We start from the raw sequence: 21816 nt of genomic DNA, 5'->3' as shown, positions 1-21816 counted from the left end.
TCAAAACCTAGCCTCTTGCTCCTACCATGCTCATGGAGATCCAGTGACTTGCTCTTCCTTACACAAGACACTCCATGGGAATGTTCCCCTGGTTGTCCCATGCCTGAAATTCTCTCCTTCCTCATTTTTACCTCTGGCTTCTCTAGCATCCTTCAAGTCCCGCTAAAATCCCACCTTCTGCAAAAAAGCCTTTATCAGGTTCCTTAATCTTAGAAACTTCCCTCAAAATTCTCCCCACACTTTATTCTGTATACATCTGGGTCATGTGCAGTTGCTTGCCTTTTGTCTTCCCCCATTGCTCCTTGGAGCAAGATGTGGGTTTTGTTTGTTTGTTTTGCCTTTCGTTGTATCCCAAGGTGCTTACTAAATGTTTTTTTGACAGACCGATGCAAATAAGGAGGAGAAATACCTAAATGGAACCCACCTATTTGTAGCAAGGCCTAAGTATCTTTTAAATCCTTTATCTTTCTATCACTTGATTTCTGAATATATCTCTCATCCCTTTCTATTGACAAGTCACAGCCTCAGACAAACTGAAACTTGGGAAATACCTTAGTTTAGAAATCCAAGGTCACCCACTGCATCCGGGGCCATCACCAGCCTTTTTATTCTTCATCTTGCCACTAGATGGGTGACTCTGGAGGAAAGAGTGAGGATGATGGCTTTGTGCAGCTCTACCCCACTCATTTCCAATTCACATGAATGTCAAGACTTGACCTCATGATGTTATTGATCCTGTTTGAGAACAAACAATGAATAACAACTTGCAACAGAAAATAAGAAAAAAAAAGCATCTCAGGGAAACGAACCACACTAAGCCTGACAGTAAATGCAGTATTCTTCCCCATATCTTCCCTTTCCATATCCAGAGAGGAAGAGCCTACATTTTCTTATCTCTTTTCTAGGACCAAACTTGGCCTCTGTACTTACCCAGACTTCAGTTTTGCTTTACAAAGCCTATATTGAAGCTACTAGGTCATATTATAGTCTATTGAAGATCAAAATTCCATTTAATTTTCAAAAATAAAGAGATTACCATCTTGTAAGAACAACTGAGGTTGAAGTTGAATGAACAGAGTTTAGCATTATTTTATTTAATTGTTGCAACAAGGTTAATTTTATATACGTTTCATGAGTAGTGTAGTGATTTAATTGGGAGGAACAGATTCCACTTTTAACAGCCAAATGAGAAAAGATTTTTCTCACCTTACAGTCAAAAACCATTTAGACTTGAAGTGGTAGTAGGAGAAAAATAAAAATAGAATAGAAACAAAATGGGTTAAGATTCTTGTGGACTTCTTGAACTAGCTGGCTGAAGTCTGTATCACAAGGGATCTAAGGTTGCACTGAAATTAAAATTGTATTTTAAAAGTTGGCAGGTCCTTCCTCAGGGAAACTACAATACAGATAAACACCAGCAGGTGGAATCAGAGAGCAGCATCAATTAAGGAAAGATGTCCCCAAAAGAGGAGCCGCTTTAGGGCGAGCAGCTCACTGGAGATACCCAAAAGAGGGCAGTACAATGACATCACTGCAGGAGCTCTGCAGCTCTGCAGCATCAGAAGCATGAATCAGTCGGCAGTGCATTCTCCATGGCCACATTTTCTGTGTGTTCTTCTATGTGTATGTTTCTTAGTCGAGCACGTTCCCAGGATGTGTCCCCTCTCCCACCATTTGCTAATCTGAAAATTCATTTTCCTGAGTTCAAATCCAGCCTCAGACACTTCCTAGCTCTGTGACTCTGGACAAATCACTTAACCCTGTTTGTCTCAGTTTCCTCATCTGTAAAATGAGCTAGAGAAGGAAATGGCAAACCCCTCCAATATCATCGTCCACAAAACCCCAAATGGGGACTGAACAACAACTAAATTAAGTTAAGTATCTTTTGTTTTGAACTAGACCATCTTCGGGATAGTCAAGTAAAATAAACACATTGGTAGGGGTTTGTGAATTATAGGTTTGAGTGGATATTGTTGACCCACAAGATGTTTTAAATCTGAGGTAGTTTTCTGGGACTCTAGGTATGAGGAAGAATCCTAGATCCTACAACTGTTTTGCCTTATGCTGATTAAGTATTAAATAGAAATGGAGAGCAGTTCACAGAAATCATTATAATTGAATTTGGCATTAGAGAATCTCGATTATGAAGTCAACCTGTAGATCAGTTACTTAACTCCAGAGAGTAGTGATTTCGTCATTTGGAAAATGAGAAGGTTGGCTTATTGTGACTGCAGAGATTCCCTCCCATCCTGGAATCTATCAATCCTAATTAGTACCATACACTCACTCTAATACCTTTGGGATCTGTTATTCCATTTATGTGGAACTACCTTCACAGGAAAAACATCATGGTGACTCCTAGTGTCCTGATGGTCTTTGAAAGCTGCAATATTTGTAGGACTGGAGCCCAGAGGACAAATGGGCCTTTGATTGGAGCTTTTCTATAGGTAGGATCTGTCAGAGGATAAAGCCTCATGGAAATTCCTCAGTTCTAACTTGTAGCTGAAATCTCTTATTTCAGTTGTTTCTGCCATTAGAATGTGAACTCCTTGAGAGCTGGGACCATTTGTTTTTCTTTTTGTATTTTCAGTGCCCTTGCAGTGTTTTGCACACAGTATGAACTTAACAAATGCTCATTCACTTATTATAACCTTCAAGTTTACACAATCAAATAAAATTTTCAGTGTTATCAATGAGTCCCAAAGTCATTTGATGTGGGAGAGAAATATTATTTTTGGCTAGGAGGGGAAGTAGAAGATTAGAGATAAAGGATGTCCACCACTCTTCTCTCAATGGAGTGAGGGATACCAGGCTAGAATTATATAATCTACTCCTTTAATTATTAGACTAAGGGATACGGTTTTCAGGTTCAAGTTAAACTTCTGATGACTTATGGGTGAAGGAGAAATCTGAGCTGTATATCCAAGGCTTGCCTCTGCCCCCACCAAAAACCAGTTCCACAAGGAACACACAGAGCACTTAGCCAAGAAACCCATTTATCCAAGTCAAAAATAAAACAGAAATCAGAGAAAGTATACATTTTTTGTCGTTCAGTCGTTTTCAGTCATGACTCTTTGCCCCATTTGGGGTTTACTTTGCAAAGATATTGGAGTTTTAAGGGAGCTATGTACTACAGTGGACAGAGCACCAGCCCTGAAGTCAGGAGGAGCTGAGTTCAAATGTGGCCTCAGACACTTAACACTTCCTAGCTGTGTAACCTGGGCAAGTCACTTAACCCCTATTGCCTCAGAGAAAAAAAAAAGAAAAAGAAAAAGAAAAGATATTGGAGTGCTTTTCCATTTCCTTTGCCAATGCATCACCTTTAGTCAAAACTTTCTGCTACACCTGTCCATCTTAGATAATCCTGGGTTTCATTGAACTTTGCATTCCCTTTTCCTGTGACAAGGCATATAATTGTTAGATTTATCTATTATTACTTCAATCACTAACATAAAATAATAGCTCATCAGTAGTCTGTTTACTATTCCTGGGCATTTTTCCTGAAAAAAAGTTCATATGTGTATATATAATAAGAAAAGGGATACCCCTTTCTATTACAATTATAGTCACAGAAAGCCTAGAATGTGTTAATGAGGTATTAAACTAACTGTTAAAAATATGTATCTAACTCCTGATTCCTTTGCAAGATGCCAGAATCCTGGGATGGGATCAAGAGGAAAACAAAAAAGGTATAATTGGCTGAGCCATGCCTTTAGAAGCTCTAAATAGCTAAGGCCTGTAGGAGTTTTATTAGTTTGAATGAGAGTGGAAAGATGAAAGACCAGGAGCTGCCCAGAGAGGGTACCTCTGCAGAGGGAGGAGATAATTTATCTCTTTTCTTTCCTTCTCCTCCCACTGACCCTCATATCGGGAGGAGGAATATTGAGGAGACGCTATAACTAGTGGGGAACATACACTATTCTAGATGTAGAGAAAAGATTCCTGAAGGAGGGAGGAACTTCAAGAAGCTTGATTTCTGTCAGTCACTAGAGCTGGCTACAGGCCTACAAGGGGAGCAGATCCCAGGAACCCAAGGAGCTCAAGAAGAAATGCTATCTCCAAAGAGGACAACACGAGGAAAATTCCGGGCTCTGCAATAACAGAAGCTGTGAACTGCTCCATGGGTATTCTATGTGCTTCTGTCACTAACATTATACTCTAAGGTTGAACCTACTCCTCCCATTCAGACTGTGTGTATTTGTGGGAGAGGTATCCCAAGCATAAGGAGGAGAGGAAATTTTTTGTTCCCATTCTTCTTACTATGTTATTTTTAGTAAATTCCTTTATTAAGAACTAATTGCAGGAATTGATAGGAATTGTATCTTGAAGGCAACTAGGGGTCCCAAGAAGCAAAGATGAAGAAGAAGAACATAGAGCCTAGAGATGAAATATTGTATATGGGCAATAGAAAGTAAGACAGTTTGATTAGAATTCAGAGTGGGTATGAGGAAGTAATATGTGATTTATTCACTGAAATGTTTGTTAATAGGAACTACATCAACGGAGGCTCATATACTACAGATCCCTTGGCTCTAGGACACACACATGTATATTATATATTTTCTTATACTCTTACACTTCCCCTCACCCTCTACCTCCCAGCCCTCAATGCACTCCAGATCTAATCAAAGTGCTATGGCGATTTCTGTGAATTGTTCACCATTTATGTTATTTACTAGGCTGCACAAAATAAAAATGTAAAACCTTAGGGACCCTTTGATAAAAGGGGTCCTCCCAAAATATCCCAGGTGCTTTTGATTTTTGTGTGATTTGTGGTTCAGAACTCCTTCAAAATGATATTCACCTCCCACTACAACCGCATTATTACCCATTATTCCCAATCCCATTATTATTATATTTATTACTACCAAAATCTACGATGGGAGAGCATGTCCTCTTCTCTATTGGTGAATGTTGGATGTGGATGGAATGTGTCTATACCACTATCTAAGCTAACTGAATGTACTATTATATGATATTTAGTTAAGAAAGGTGCTGAAAAATTGACTGGTTCCAGTTGAGCAATTGGATCAAAGTGAGGGAGGACTCCAGGCAGTGAGATGGGGTAAAAGGAAAGAAGAATACATAAAAGAAAAATCAAATGAGGGAACATTTCGGGAGTAGAGAGGAGACCAGTGGTTCAAAGACCAAGATCTTTGAATGCAGAGAATCTCTTTTAGGAGTCTCCACAAGCACACTCACTGTTTGGCATCTTTAATGAGTTAATGTAGACTCTGGAAGGGATGTCAAAAGTGATATTATCCAAATACACCCATTTTACAGATAGGGAAACTGAGGCCTAAGATGGTGTGTCACTTGCTAAAGGTCATATCAGTAGCATTTGTCAGGGGCAGGGCTTAACCCCAGATCCTCTGATTCTGTAGCCAGCATTCTTTTGTATTTACCAACCTTCTTCCATGGAAGTGAACTTGGCCCCCCAACCTCACTCTTCCTGGGCTTGGGTGGAAGCTGAGTAATGATAACATGTGTGATTTTCTTTTGGGGTTTGGGTAATAATAGGAAATCTACTTGGGTGACTTTGTGAAGTTGTTTTTTGAGAAGACTTAGAATGGGTAGTGAAGGGAAAAAACATAATATAATTAGGAAGATCAAACCAATTACTCAGCCAAGGAGAAAAAGAACCGGTCAAGGAAAAAAGCAATTGCTTAATTGGACAGACTTTTAGAACCCAGAAATCTCTAGGTCACATGAATCTCAAACTAGACAAAGCCAGACTCCGCATTTATTAGTGTCCATCTGCTATAATTTGTACTTGTATATAACTCTTTTCAAAAGGAAAAGCCCGGTAGCAAGTGTTGCTGATTTTACTTCTACAACATCTCTCAAATTGTCACCTTCCTCCTGCTTACACAAGAATCACGAAGTTCGGCTCTTCAACCTCTCTCACCTGGGCTTTTGAAGCAGCTGGTCTCTCTTTATCCAGCCCCCCCCCCCTTTTTTCTATAACTCTATTCTCCACCATTCACTCATCCATTCTCCATTATCTATAATTGCCAGGATGATATTTCTACAGTGTGGGCTGACTGTGTCCCTCTTTTGTTCAAGGAGTTTCAATGGCTCCCCATTATCTCTAGTACATGCAAAGATTAAAAATGATCCTATATTATTGTGTTTACAATTTATTGTCCTGTAACTGCTTCAGTCATGATTCTTTGTCTTTGAACTTAGTTTAGACTTCAGCTGGCCAGTAATGGGTTGTTTAAAAAAATCAGCCCTTCTTATCTCAAGGAATATTGCTAACCTTGGGGAATGTGTTTAAAAGCAAGGGATTCAGGCCTGACATTTTTATTCCACCAAGCTATCCTTCCAGGTCGTCTGGGTTGCTACCTCACAGCTGGACTCAGACAATGAGCACATTCCCCAAGGTTAGCAGCCCATGCTTCTAAAGCTGGATACCAGCTGGAATTCCTCTCTATTTCTAACTCAATTATTGGCTGCTCTGCACATCTGCTAATATCTGCACTGATCAGATTACATCATTGAGTTATAGGCTGCAGCATTACCAAGTTGGGCTATTTGCTCTATCTTTGATGGTCTTCAGCTGCTCTTCTCTATATAGGAAGAATATATCAATCCTTTTTAGTTGATAGTCCCAAGGGCTCCCTCAACTATTTGTGATCCAGATTTAGCTAATATGGAGTCAGCAAAATAAGTTCCCAAGAATTAGCTGTCTTTTGGATCTCCTTTGCTGCTACCTCTGTGCTGTTCCTTAATTTCAGTCTATTGATTTAGCCTTTAAAAATTCCTTTCAATTCCTTTCCACTCTCACTATACCAATCATGGTGTATACCGGGGCTTCTTAAACTTTTTCCACTCAAGACCCCTTTCTAAGAAATTTTTAAGCAACCCTAGGCATATAAAATAGGCATACAAATCAAATATTTACAGATAAGAAATCATAATTTTGTGACTTCCTAATTCAGTTGTATGACCCCCCATATGGGGTTGCAACCCACAGTTTAAAAAGTTTTGGCCTGTGCAAATCTTTTTCCAGGGACAAGACTAAAAGAGGCTTGATGGGACTAACTGTTTTGATCTATCTCTCAAGAGCATTTAGTCCCATCAAGTTTCTTTCTTTTGATGTCCTCCCTACATTATATAACATTTCACCTGTTTTGTTTCCCCAAAATAGATGGTAAACTCTTCCTTGGTGAGGGCCATGTCTCTATAGTTAGTCTCTCTTCATTCTTTCAAAGTACTCTAGATCAGGCACAAATTGAAAACGTGGCAAAACAAAGGAAAAATCTGGAGTGTCTTACAAAGGAAAAAAAATCAATAGTTATATCATTAAATGCATAAAGTAGGGGAAATCAGATGGACAGTTAATAAGAACATACAATCCCAAAATGTTCATTCAGGGATGCTGAGAAAGAATGTCAAGGAGACTCCTAATGTTTAAAGTTTACCCAGAAATAGAAAAGTTGGAGGCACTAGATTAAATAATGAATGAATGAATGTGGGCAAACTGTCAGGTCCAGAAGTCCCAGTGCAAAAAGCCAGTGACCAGGATCCTGGTGCAAGAAGCTTCCTGTACCCTAGGAACAGAGCTCAACTTTAGAAGGCATGAAAAAGGCTGGAAAATGAGAAAAGAAACAAAGAAAACCCTCTGACCACAGAAAGCTATTGTGGTAACAGGGAAAATTAAAATAAATACTAATTCAAAAGAGGACAACAATGTCAAAATACCTACATGTGAAGCCTCAAAGAGAAATATAATTGATCCAAAAATCCCTCTAAAGAACTCAAAATTATTTTTAAAAATCAAATAAGAGAGTCTGAAGAAAATTCAAGGGAAAAAGACATGAGCATGAAATAAGATAATTATTTTAAAAAGAGTCAATAGTTTGGAGAAAGAAAACAATTCCTTAAAAAGTAGAATAGGTCAAATGGAAAAGGAAGTACAAAAGCTCACTGAAGAAAATAATTCCTTAAAAATTAGAATTGGATAAATGGAAGCTAATGACTCTATGAGACATTAAGAATCAAACAAACAAAATCAAAAGAATGAAAAAAAATAAGAAAATGTAAAATATTGGAAAAAACTACTGACCTAGACTATAGATCCAGGAGTAATAATTTAAGATTATTGGATTACCTGAAAGCCATGATTCAAAAAGGAGCCTGGACAACCTCATCTTTTAAGAAATTATCAAGGAAAATTGTTCTGATATTCTAGAACTTGAAGGTCAAAGAACTGAAAGAATTTGCCAATCACCTCCTGAAAGAAATGTCAAAAACAACTGTGCTATTGATTTGATTACTCTGAGGAGAAAAAGATGGAAAGTAGGATTTGGGGGAATATCCAAAGTAACTGGACTACAATAACAACATGGCTGGAGTGCACAGCTAGCTGTCCAGCTGGATGGACTGCAAATTGTAATCTGGTCTGGCCTAGACTGACTAGATAGGACTAGGCGAGTTTATGTTCATTCCATATGGCTTAGTCCCATGATGCTTCAATAGACCAAGTACAGATGAGAAGTGTGTGAGACTGATCTTTATTCACTGTTATGTCCCCTCAGTCCATTGAGTTTTCTTGGTCTTCTGAATCTCTATATGCTTTTCTTTTGACAGAGAATATATGTTTCTCCATGTATAAAGTGACCAGAACCAGCATGTCACTCTGGTCATTTTCAAGCCATGCCATTATGTGTGTGTGTGTGTGTGTGTGTGTGTGTGTGTGTGTGTGTGTGTGTGTGTGTGTGTGTAAATGAAAAAATCCCTAGAAGGAAGTAGAATCCTGAGTAATGGGAAAACCAGTGAATGCTCTGGAGAACAAATAATCTCATTTAGCAAACAATTGCAGGGTATGTCTTGTCGGACATAGTGTCTGTATTCAGTGTTTTACTTAATTGTTTTTCTTTGATTACAAAGGAGGGTTCCATCTAAAGGGAAGTGGTGTATGGGGGAAATGATGTAGAGACAAAAAAGATATCAATAAAGCATTTTATTTCAAAGACAGCAAAAATAAGTTTAATGGAGGAAATTGACTGATGAGCATAAGATGAAGAAAGGAGTATGGTTGAAGGTATGTGATGCTTATAATATTGATTTAGGACCTTATTTCTTCATTCCTTCAACAAGCCTTTAGCCAGGCACTGTACCGGGGATACAAAAAATAGGAAAGAGGATAAAAGGAGGAAAAAGGAGGAGAAGAAGGAGGGGAAGAAGAAGAGGAAGAGCAAGAAGGCAAAGGAGAAGGAAGAGATACAGGAGGTGAAGGAGAGAATAAAGAAAAGGAGAAGAAATAAAGAGAGATGAGAAGAATAAGGAAGAGAGAAAGAGGAGGGAAAATAGTTCCTGTCCTGCCTTTAAAGAACTTTTTTTCATCTTAGTTGTGGTGGGGGACAGTTGATTTATCTTCTCAATAATAAAAATAAATGAGATCACAGCTGGTAGTCATTCTGGTCTGGCTGGTACAGAAACACTTAGTGTATGAGCACAGAAGGGAAGTTCACACTGGGTATAAGATCTTTGTCTATTAATTTTTAGGGGCATTATAAAAATCAGGATAATGATCCTCTTATGTTAGGCTTTGAGGTTCCATATTTTAGGAAAAGATGTTGATAAGTAATCTGATTGGTGAAGGAAATGAAGTTCATGCCATGGTAAGTTCATTTGAAGAAATGGGGGATGGGAGGCAGTTGCAGTGGGAAGAACATTGAATTTAGAATGAAAAACCTTTGTTCCAATTCTGGTTCTGCAACACATTACCTGTATTATCTGGGACAAATCACTTTAATCTCCTTGGACCTCAGTTTCTTCATGCATAAAATGATGCATGAAATCAGATTACATTGACCACTAAAGTTCCTTCCAACTCCAAATCTGTAATCCCATGGTTAAGTCCAGGGAGAAGAAGAGACAGTATTTAGGGTTAAAAGACAGTCAAAAAGACAATTGAAAACCTTTTCTGCTTGAAGGCAAAATTATGAACAATGAGTGGAAACTGCAGAAATGCAGATTTCCATTCAAAAAAAAGGAAAAACTTCCTAACAATTAGAATAATCCAGAAATGGAGTGGGTGGCTTTTGGATCTATTGCTGGAGGTTTTTAAGTAGAAGATAGAGTAAGCAGTTTTGTAGATGCTATTGAAGGAAACTGATAATATCTGAAATTCTGTGGATCTGAGATTTGCTCTAGTACTGGACTATATCAGGTAGAGTAGAAGGTAGTGGGAGTAGAAACTTGAAGTATCTTAGAGCAAGCAGCCAAGATTTTTTTTAGATTTTTTTATCTTTTCTCAGTAAAACACTTTCTCCAAGGATGCATTCAGGAACATTCCAGTGGGGTCCAATTTTTCCCGGAGAGCACAGAATTTCTGAAAGGATGGATACATCTTTTCAAAGTCTTTCCGAGTGCAGGTGTGTGCCTAGAAAGGGGAGAGGAATCGAAAAGACAATTAGCGGGGTTAGAGTTATAACAGTCATATACATATATATGCTTACATATTTACATACACAGAATGTTAGGTCTCACCAAGAAACGGTTGACAAACAACATTCTATTAATATATGATAGTAGCTTACACTTTACTATCTTATTTTATTTGAAAATAACAACAACCCCAATGCTGTGTAAAGAAAAGTAGGAAACAATCATCTTGAAACATCTGCATCAAGTACAGATACAAAAGCCTCCCAACCTAATCTTAGAAAGTCCTCAATTCCTATTGAAAAATAAATAAACTGTAACTAACTATGAAGGAATCTGGCAAAACTCTCATCCACTGCTGTAACAACTATTTATTGTCCTTGGATAAGAGATCTGCAGCTTTGTCTAAAAATACTTCTTTCACAATTATAAAAATATTTGTCATTTCTCCTTGTTTTTGGCCCTCGAACAGGGGTTATGTTCTTATAATAAATCCTTCCAATTGCATTCCAAATACTCCCCCCACTTTTTTCTTTGGCTGATCCTTCTTTTTTCCTACCCTCCTCCTATGAAATGCTTTCCTCATCTGTCCTAAATTGCCACACAATGCAACTGATTGGCTATATTCCCTAAAAGCCCCAAAAGATTATAAAAACTTATTCCATACCCTAGGAAGCTGATATTGCTATAATCAAACTAGCAGTCTTTCTTAGCATGTTAACAAATATCTTTTCTTTGGGTTGGACTTTTTGTCTTTAATTGATCAGATTCCCCCCACCCCTGGTTGGTGGATACATCTCTCCTAAGAAGTCCTGTTCCTCCTGTTTGACAGAATTCCCCAATAAGAGGTAAAAGAAAGAGAAATAAAAGAAACAGGAGCAGATCAAACATGGAATGAGGGGGAGATTCAGAATGTGTGATTTCACTGGTGGGAGAGGACTTCCACTTAGGAAACTCTCTCTACTGATTGAGTGGTAATCTGAATAGTCCAAATGAGAAGACTGAAGTGAGAAGAACTTAAGTAAAACGTCCATGGTCACAGAGCTAGTAAGTAGCTAAAGCAGGATTGAGTCAAGTCTACTTACCTCCAAAGAGGAGAATTTCTTAGGACATAAAACAAACAAACAAACAAACAAAAAAAGAATTCCTAGATTATGCATTGTCTTCTCTGCCTTGATGGTGCTTGTGGCTTCCATGGATAAGGGAAATTGGGGTCCCAGAAATGAATAGATTAGATTATTCTGCCTTTTGGCATATTTTGCTATATTTGATTTTATATATATATATATATATATATATATATGTATATATATGTATATATATATACATATATATATATACATATATATATATATATATATATATATATATATATATATTGGCATTGTTTGGGTCAAAGGGTCAAATCTCTTCTTAAATTCAGTTAGTATTTTTCCTAGTTGCTTTTCATTTAAGCAAAACCATATTCTCCTTGGGGTCAGGAAGCTTCTCAGGAAGTGCTTTCAATTCCTGAACTGCTCAGGCAACACTTGGTCCTTACCTTGGCCCAGTGGGGCCTCCCTCCAACCCCCTTCATGATGCGCTCATAGGCCAGCCAGTAGTCTAGGCGGGGAACGTCCTTTCCATAGGGCCTATAAAATAAATTGCAATCAGTGAACACACACTCTGGTTCTCACTCTTGTTGGCATTCAACAAAACCAGGGGAATGAGTCGTTTTTTGAAAATCTGCTTGTCCCACACCAAGTGGAACTCTTTAGAACTTGGTTGTAGAAAAGTGCTTTCTAAATCTTGGGCCATTAGTGACCTCATTTACAAAAGCTCTGGAAATCTTCACTCATGCTGATGTGCTGTGAACTTCAATTTTCTGGAGTTATTCCTGAAGTTTTAACTTTATGATTTTATGAAGACCTGCTTTAACTTTATGATTTTGTGAAGACCTGCTTTTGTGCACTAGATTAAATGAACCTCAGTAACTTAAAATTGTTGGTGCAACTCTAGCTATAGTGCAGAATTTGTAGTCCTGCTAAGTATCCATTAGCTAGCACTTAATTGTTGTGTTGACCCTTCATCCTCTCATTCACCATCTATTCTCTGATGCAGGTTTGTTTTATCTTGCCCCTTCCTCCAATTACATAATCTTTCATCAATTTCCTGACACATAGGAAGCTTCCCTGAAGCCTAACACACTTCTTGACACGGAGTAAGTAGGTCCTTAATAAATGCTTATTGACTTGATTTGGGGGTACTGATTGTAGGTTGCCTTCTCACAGAGCTTAGTTATGAAAAGGGAAGAGAGGTGTAAGGAATTAGTTGGAATGGACAAGTCATGTGAAGGTTTTTTAAGGACAAAGAAGACGTACAGAGTTTTGTTGGCAGTGGAAAAGCCCAGAGAGAATGACTGAAGATTAATGAGAGTATTGAGGTAGAGGGATTAGTCTGCTGGAGAAGAACAGATGAAATAGGATCACTTGCACAGGTACAGGGGCTACTTTGGCAAGGAGCAGAGTCAGCTTCACGTGTAAAATAAGGTGATGGAGAAATAGTGGCAGAAGGCATCTGAGTAATATTACATGAGAAGGGGGGAGAAGAAGGACTTCTCAGAGAATGATCTCAACTTCTTTAGTAAAGTATAAGGCAAGGAACTCAGCTGAGAGGATAAAGGGAAGAGAAATCATAGGAATTTGGAGGAGAGATGAAAGGTCTAGAAAAGCAGCTCTGGTTTGGCATAGTGAGTTAATTAGGGAAGTGTAAAAAGATTGCCTTGTCATGGTGATTATGATTATGTAACAAAGTCACAATGAATCCAACCAGCATAGTTTCATGATTTTTTTTCCAGTTTCATTCAGGAGTGCATGAGGAGAAACAAAGACAGTGATGATGGGAAAGATGTTGTGAAGGTAAAAACAAAATTAGGCAACTAAATGGATATATGTGGTAAATAGAGAAAGGAGACTTGAAAACCAGCAGTATTTGCATTTGGAAGAGAGCAAATTATGCCCAGGAGCAAGTATAAACTAAATACATCTTCATAGCTCCTTAAAAATTATTTTTTTAAATAAAGAGGTGATAGAGAAGGGGAACTAGTGATGAGAAGAGCTTACCAGTGATATGACTAGGGAGAAGGATATTATCCTATTTTAACTCATTCTTCTTGCTATGTGCTAAGTTCTGTTATCTCTATATTATATCTGTGTTTCTATGCTTCTAAATTTTAGAGTGCTATGTAAGTATTAGCTAATATGAGGCAGCCAGGCAAAGCAATTTATAGAGTGCTGGGCTTAGACCCAGTACAACCTGTGTTGAAATCTGATTTTAGTTACTTACTGGCTGTGCCCTCCAGGGCAAATCATTAATTGTTGTCTGATCCAGTTTTATCATCCATAAAATGGTCCTTACCCTCCAGGATTGTTGTGAATGGGAGATAAAATTTGTAAAATTTGTAGTGCTACACAGTAGCACTAAATAAATGCATTTTATCTTTCCCCTTCTAAAGAACTGCAAGTATTTTGGTATCCTCTAAATTAAACATCCTAGGGAAAAGTCCCAGTACCAAGCCCCTCTTAAGGTGCTGGGGACGTATGTATGTTTATATGTGCATCTGGAAGTATTTAAATAACTAACTTCTTGGGTTAGGGACCTGTCAATGATGGATGTCTGAAGTACATCTCCATCCCTCCAATGTGAACATTCCTAACTAAGTCCATTGCAGTAACTCTGGGTGCTGTGTTATATGGACAAAAGTAACAGATTAACAACCTTTCTATCTCTCAGATACACTGTCTCCAAAGAATGGCCAGCCTCTCATTTACATTGAGAACAAAGTCACAGGACGGGTTAGAGGGAGACTGTCTACATGTGGAAGCATTTGGTTTTAATTTCTTCTCTTCTTTCCTGTAACTCTGACTTCTGGGAGAGGCTAGGATGAGCAGAGACAACACGGAAAGGTGCATCTTTCTGGATGCTCAGGGAGAAGCAACAAGGATTCACGCATCTTCAGGAAAACTGGGACCATAGGGAGAACTTCAGATCCTGGAGAATGTAGGAGGCCTTAAAGAGGAAAGGGATCCACTGATGTGGAGAATGACAGACATTATAAATTTTCATTTCTCATGCTTCTTTCCTTTTTTAAAAAATCTGGGATCCTGAGATGGGGGTGGAAACTTCTCTCATTGTCCCACTGTTGGTTTTTTTTTTTTTTTTTGGATCCACCATCATAAGATGGGGAACAAATGTTCTTCTATTGTTTATAAATTATGTGTGTATAGTCCACATTAAAAGACTGGAAGGGAAAGGGGAGGAGTGGATGAGGGAGATGGTTGGAGACAACTGTCTCCATATGGGAGTTTGGGGCCTAGTTTCCTTTCCAAGTATTTTTGTGTACTAAGAAGGACATACAAAGTCTCTGAATTTATAAATGCATTGAGAAATGAATGGGGAAAGTAGAATGCACTGTGGGATGGGGCCTCAGCTAATTATAGACATCAGGTTCCATATTTTTATATTTGGACAACAGCCCATTTAATCTCTTAAACTAAATTGGAATATGGCCAGCAAAACTACTTCTTCAATTCAAAATCAGTGGGAGGAAGCAGTATGGACCCTTTTGGACCAGGTTCTCTCTTGTGGCCATATGGGATATTACAGCTTTGGAATGGGTTAGACTAGAGTAACGGCAAAGGCTAATGGTTCAGAGTTCCACCTGATGGGCAACTCAGGTATTGCACTCAACTCATTAAAGAGCCTTGCTTGGTAATTAAAAGCCCCACATAATCTCCCCATACATAGGCTTATGAAAGGCAACACACAGCCCAAAGTTCCCTATATTGAGGCTTATACTATTCAGTGCTCATCTTCTTCGACATTTAATACTTTCTCCTGCCGTGGCTTTGGAGACACTATATTCTCTGCTTTCCTACCTTGATTTTTTTTTTTGTAATTAAAAAAAAAAAATCTCCTCTACGTCTTAATTTGTGTGTTCTCTATAAGAGTGCTTTTTTCTTTCACTTTCTCCCTTGGCAATCTCATTCCAACTACTACCTTTAATTTTCACCCATTATCCACAATCCTGATCACTTTCCCGAGTTCTAGATCTGCATCTCAGCATCCTCCATGATCTTCAATCCTAGCTGTCCCACTAACACCTCAAGCCCAACATCCCAGTGGGATGTGGGATTTCCCATTTAAAATCTGTTCCTTTGACATTGAAAAATTCCTGTTTATTCCACCATCTATCTTCCTGTCTTCCATGTTTGAAAACTCAGTGCTATTTCTTCTCTTTCATGTGCCAAGTCCTGGAAATTTCACTTCCATAACCACTCTTGAAACTGGGACCTTTCTATTTTTATTTTAACCACTTTATTATAGGTGAACTCTTGTTACCTTCTTCCTGGATTTCAGTGATTCTCATCTCACATCTCTGCCTTCCAATCAGTCCTTCCCAAGTCTGTCAGAAAAATAGAGTCCTGAACACTGACCCCTCTACTTCAGTGGCTTCCTATTTCACCTCTCTGCCTGGCATTCAAGGCCCTCCACAATTTGGCAACAAATACCCCTATCTAGTTCTCCTTTTTGGAACCAAGCATAAAAACCTAATCTCTCTACCACATGATAACTCTTCAGATATTTGCAAGTGGCTGTTATGTTTTCTTTATATGTTTTAAGTGAAAAAGGATGGGAGGAAAAGGAAATTTCAAGAGGAGGCACTTGGGAAGAAAAGGAAGCCCTGGTGGTCACTCATCAAGGTGGTCTTTCACATGTAAAAGACATATTAACGAATATAAATAAGTCAAGACCTGTGAACTCCTTTATATAGAAACCATGAGAATTGGTTTTGTACTGAAAATTCCTTTATGTCAAAAATTCTAAGGAGAAAAACAAAAAAAGGAAAATATTGAAAATCTACAATAGTGCCCAAGAAAGAAACTAATTTTGATGACATATTCATTTTAAATCTGGTATGGAGGCTATAAGGAAAGGTTTGAATGGGGAGAGAGAGTATATGGAAATCCAAAGTCTTATCTTGCTAGCCGAGGACCTCCTGAGGATCCCCCTTCAATATTATCTTCAAGATTGAAATACTTGTGGGTTTGAGCAAAAAGAGTCCATTTTCGGACTAATAACACCTAGTAAAGAAGAATTTATGTATTTCTTCCCCAACCATCCCATCCCCCTTTTGAATTCCTAGTTTCCTACAAAGCTGAAAGCTGAGATCAAGTGATCCAATCATTCTGGAGAGCAATTTGGAACTATGCCTCAAGGGCAATTAAATTGTTCAACAACATCACTAGTAGGTCGGTATCCCACAGAAATCCTTAAAAAGGGAAAAGGACAAAATATTTAGAGCAGCTCTTTTTGTGGTGGCAAAGAATTACAAATTGAGGGGATGCCCATCAATTGGGGAATGATTGAACAAGCTGTGCTACATGAATGTAATTGATTGTGCTATAAGAAATGATCAATTGATTTCAGAAAAACCTGGAAAGACTTATACAAATGGAAGCTGAGTGAAGAAAGCAGAATGAGAATATTGCACACAGTAACATAACATTGTGTGATAATGAGCTATGATTGACTTAGCTATTCTCAGCAAAGCAATTCCCAAAGACTTATGGTGGAAAATGCTGTCCACATCCAGAGAAAAAACTATGGAGTCTGAATGTAAATCGAAGCATATTATTTTCACTTTTTTCATGTTTTTTTTTAACCCACTTTTATTCATGACTAATGTGGAAATAGATAATAGGTTTTACATTATATATACAATAATGTAAAACTTATTTTTATATAAGATTATTTTTTGGGGGGGGGAGGAGAAGAAGAAAGGGAGAAAAATAAAAACTCAAAATCTTTCAAAAAATGAATGTTGAAAATTATCTTTACATGTAATTGGAAAAAATGAAATACTATTACTTTTTTGAAAGTTCTGTTCAAGTACTATTTCTTACACAAGGCCTTAATGTCTTGTATTTACTTTGTTCATTATTTATATACTCATTACATGTTATTTATATGCTCATATGTGTACAATTGGTTTTTTTTCTTGATGGAATATAATCTTCCTAATGTCAGGGACTGTTTCATTTTTGTCTTTGTATACCTAGAGTCTAGTCAAAATTTGTGTTTAATAAATATTTGTTGATGCACATTATTGTGTACTGCTGACAGAGCCATGAATTGGTCTAGTCATTATACTCCAATTATGCACACTCTTTGAGCTAATGATGCCAGTTCTAGGCCAGTTCTAGAGGAAAATTATTCATATGCACAAAAATATTTATGGTGAGGACTGACAATTAAGGGGGTGCTTCCCAGTTTGTCTACAATTTGGAGCCTGTCAGCCCCAGAAAACACAATAGTTTTAGAACTGGCAAATATACCAAAGTAAAGAAGACCCAGATTCCTTCATTGGTACAATGTTAGGGCTCAGTCTAAGTTTTGCAGGAAAAGTACACAGAGCAGCTGTAACATCGCTTCCCACTTTCCTCATTCATCCAATTCAGAAAATTGAGGATCCAATTCTGGCCCTCCTCTCCCTCATCCTGAATTGGGAATTGATGAGCAGTTGCAAATCCATCAGCCTGTACCTGTACATGATGATGTTCACGTAGCAGCTGTTCCTCTGGAAACATGGACTAAGTAGGATGTTATCTCCCTTCACAAATCGCACTTCCACAGGGTAATGGGCCACCACATTGGGATGACTTTCCAGCATGCTCTTCAGTTCTAACAAGGCCTCTGCTGTCTTTTCACTGTACCCAGATCCCAGAGGAATAAACAGAACAAGATCAATGTGTGTTAGTTTAGTGCCTCTGTCTGTGGATCCTAAAGCCTGACTCTTATCTCTCTTACATTGCTGCAGAGGGGACACTCTGGTACCTGTACCATCTTCAGATAGGAAGTCTGTCTGAATACAAGGAGGGAAAAGATTTAGAGAAAGGCAGAGTGAGCTAGAGAATAGGGAGCAATAAACCAGCATGAATTTATTAAGCACTAACTAGCTGTGTAATCCTGCACAGATCATTTCACTCTGTTTGCCTCAGTTTCTTCATCTGTAAAATGAGCTAGAAAAAGAAATAATGAACCACTCTAGAATCTTTGCTAAAAAAAAAAAAAACCCAAAAAACAAAAACAAAAACAAAAAACAAATGGAGTCACGAAGAGTCTGAAATGACTCAAATAAATAGTGTATGATATTAGACAATTTCAGTATTTCTGAATTCTCTTAATTCCAATATGTAGGCACTCAATCAATATTTGTTAGATGATTGGAACCATTCTATAGTCTTGAAAGCATATGTAAACAGATTTCTTGCTGTTTTGGTGAGAAGGGAGGTAAAGAAGAGAGAGAGAAAAATTTTGAACACAAAGTCTTACAAAAATAAATGTTGAAAACTATCTTTACAAATATTGGGGGAAATAAAATACTATTTAAAAAAGAAGGTATATATTTATAATCCTAAAGATTTAAATTGTGTTTCCTCATAACCCCGTGAGGCAGACAGATCAGATATTATTTTCCTTTTAGAGAGAAGAAAATGGACTCAGTCAGAGGTTAAGTGACAAACAAGTCAACTTGCTAAGACTAAATCCCAAACTTAGCTGATCTCTATCAGTAAAATGCAGCTTCCACACTAAAAGTTTCTCACATGAAGGAGATCACAGATCATGGGATCATAAATTGTGGGCTAGAATGGACCTGAGAGGCTTCTCATTTTTTCAGATAGGGAACTGAGACCCAGAGAGAATGTGTCACACAGACTGTAAGACCTTGATTCCAAATTCAAGACTCTTTCCATGTTGTTGTTGTTGAGCTGAGGTTGACTGTGAGCAGTGGAACTCCACTGTCCGTGGGGTTTTCTTGGCAAGAATATGGGAGTGGTTTGCTATTTTCTTCTCCAGTAGATCAAGATAAATAGCTTAAGTGACTTGTCCAGGGTGACACAGCTATTAATTCTGAGGTCAGATTTGAATTCAGATCTACCATTTTATGCACTGTAATTTAGTTGCCCCACTGGACCATGCTGCTTCTCATTTAAAAACTAAATCCTTGTACCTCACAGGTACCATCACAGGGATGATGTGATGATTCAGCAATATGATTAGCATAAATGCAAGTACTATGGAACCACAAAATGTTACACAGAAGTGAGCTGTTATTAATGATCACACCAAAATAAATGTTAACAATAACCATTAGAAGAATTGCACATGTTTAACCCACATTGGCTATCTTGGGGAAACGGGAAGAGGGAGAGAGAGGGAGAAATATTTGGAATATAAGGTTTTGCAAAAGCAAATGTTAAAAACTATCTTTGCATGTATTTAGAAAGATAAAATACTATTAAAAATAAATTTAGAAAACTTTTATACTCTTCTAAAATATTAACAATAACCAAATTTGAGAGGCCTGAATGTAAACTATCAGTTACAAAAGAGATGTTAATCAGGGGAAGCTTTGTGGCAATTTCTAGTTGGCTGGTTATTTTATTTCATGAAGAATAGGGAGAGGCAAAGAAAGGATGTGGAAGCATTCTTGGACTCCTCAGCCTGTGACTTCTGTCTGTGTGGGCACATTGTAAGCACTTAATAAATGTTCATTAATTGATTGATCTACTGAGGTTCCAAGTTGATGGAACCTCAGTAGGGGCAGGTAAGTGGCCTGATAGATAGAATGTTGGATTTATAGTCAGGAAGACCAAATATTCAAATTCAGCTTCATATACTTACTAGCTATGTGATCCTGAGAAAGTCACTTAATCTCTGTCTTGGTTCCTTTGTCTGTTAAATGTGGATTGTACTCTCGAGATTGTTGTAAGGATGAAATGAAATAATATTTATAAAGCGCTTTGCATAATGGCAGCATATATAGATGCAATGTAAATGTTTATTCTTATGTTTCTCTCTATCCCATCCCTCACTGGCATCTAGTTATGAAGATGCTTTTCTAGGATCCCAAAAGTCACTGACATGAAACTGGGGGGTTTCTGGATGTATCAGCAAGGAATTTGTGGATGGGGAAAGGAAACAGAATCAAGAGGTCAGCTTCCATCTTTATACCATGCATTGTTCTCAATAAAATTTCCAAATCTGCTTGGAGCCACCATCTCTGGAGCATCAGGTAGGGTCCTTGCTATGCAGAACACCTGGGAAGGCCTCGTAGCCTGAACCCAGTTAGGTAAGATGAACTTTGCCCTTCTTTCTATGACCCTTAAACTGAATTATTCATCCAAAATCAGTTTGCCCTCCTGGAGAATGCTGCTCCAGGCCCTGCACCTCAGTCATTTTCACTGGCTGCTATAATTTCCCATTACCTGTATCCATCATCTTTTAATCAACTAGTTTTTCTCTTTTGTTTTCTGACTGTTTCCTTCCACTGCTTATTCCTAATGTCAGAGTAAAAAAAATGAATGACAAGCATTATATACTTGTCAGTTGGATGTCAATTATAGTAGGGAAATAGGGAATTCTGGATAAAGACAGGAAACATTCCTAGCACCAAGAATAAAGCCTAGAATGGGAAAATGGCAAAAGAATAATTTCTCTTGTGAATGATCACTTTTTTTTGTTTGTAATTTTGCTACCGTAGCCAGTTCAAAGTGATAAGCAGGAAATGTAATAAGTTAGGCGAGATTAAGAACCAAATAAGAATCAAAGAAATAACTTAGAGATATTTTTGCAGACCAAAATATAAAACTAAGAGGAACAGAAGCAGAGTTTTCTGTGGGCACATATTCATTATTTCTTGTTTCATTGCTGTTGTTAACCTGGAATTTTTCCTTTTTCCCTTTCCAATAGTTTCCCAGTGAGAGAGAATATTTAACAGGGTAAAGGAGTCTTCCTACTCACTGACATCCATCCCTGTGTCAATGTTTCAGCCCTAGGAAGCAAGCCTCCTAGTTTTTCAGTTAAACATAATAAGCTTTGTTACTTCTGTTGAATGTAATGATCATGAAAAAGCACCGTACATGGGAATGGCCCAGTCCTGGACATACTGCTTGAAGCGACACTCGTAGTTGAAGATCTTGTAGCTGATATCACTGTTCTCCACCTTGCTGGTGAAGAGGAGCCAGAAGAAAAAGCGATTGATCCAGTGCACGAGGCAGGGCAGGAAAGTGCTGGGAAGAAACAAGACATGACCATCGGGATGCATCATCAGGAGATTGGATCACTGACATTATATACAATTTCCATAGCTTATCTTATTTGAACCTCACTACAACAGTGAGGGAGGTGCTATGGGTGATATTATTCCCATTCTACAGATGAGGAGATAGGTCCAGAGGGGTTAAGAGATTTGCCCTTGATCACATGGTAGGTATGTCTCAGAGGTAAGACTTAAACCCAGGTGTTCCCAAGTCTACAACTCTATTCAATAAATTACAATACCATGCCTTCCAAGATTTCCTGAAAGAATTGAGAGAT

The 21816-nt window shown here is 38.0% G+C and overlaps 1 protein-coding gene across 2 annotated transcripts in view; it reads right to left on the bottom strand.

Moving 5' to 3' along the window:
- Positions 1-8953: 8953 nt before the first annotated feature.
- The window catches only part of LOC141555473 (L-gulonolactone oxidase), a 44623-nt gene continuing 31760 nt past the window's right edge, over positions 8954-21816 (bottom strand). For both annotated transcript variants that reach the window (XM_074288386.1, XM_074288387.1), the window contains 4 exons: positions 21360-21509; positions 17979-18143; positions 11936-12026; positions 8954-10393 (listed from right to left, as the gene is read on the bottom strand). In XM_074288386.1, the coding sequence (XP_074144487.1) occupies positions 10265-10393; positions 11936-12026; positions 17979-18143; positions 21360-21509 (535 nt within the window). In that variant the 3' untranslated portion in view covers positions 8954-10264. The remainder of the gene's footprint in view (positions 10394-11935; positions 12027-17978; positions 18144-21359; positions 21510-21816) is intronic.

This window comes from Sminthopsis crassicaudata, chromosome 2 (genome assembly GCF_048593235.1).
Source record: "Sminthopsis crassicaudata isolate SCR6 chromosome 2, ASM4859323v1, whole genome shotgun sequence".
Taxonomy (NCBI): domain Eukaryota; kingdom Metazoa; phylum Chordata; class Mammalia; order Dasyuromorphia; family Dasyuridae; genus Sminthopsis; species Sminthopsis crassicaudata.
This window is presented reverse-complemented; position numbering and strand designations above follow the sequence as displayed.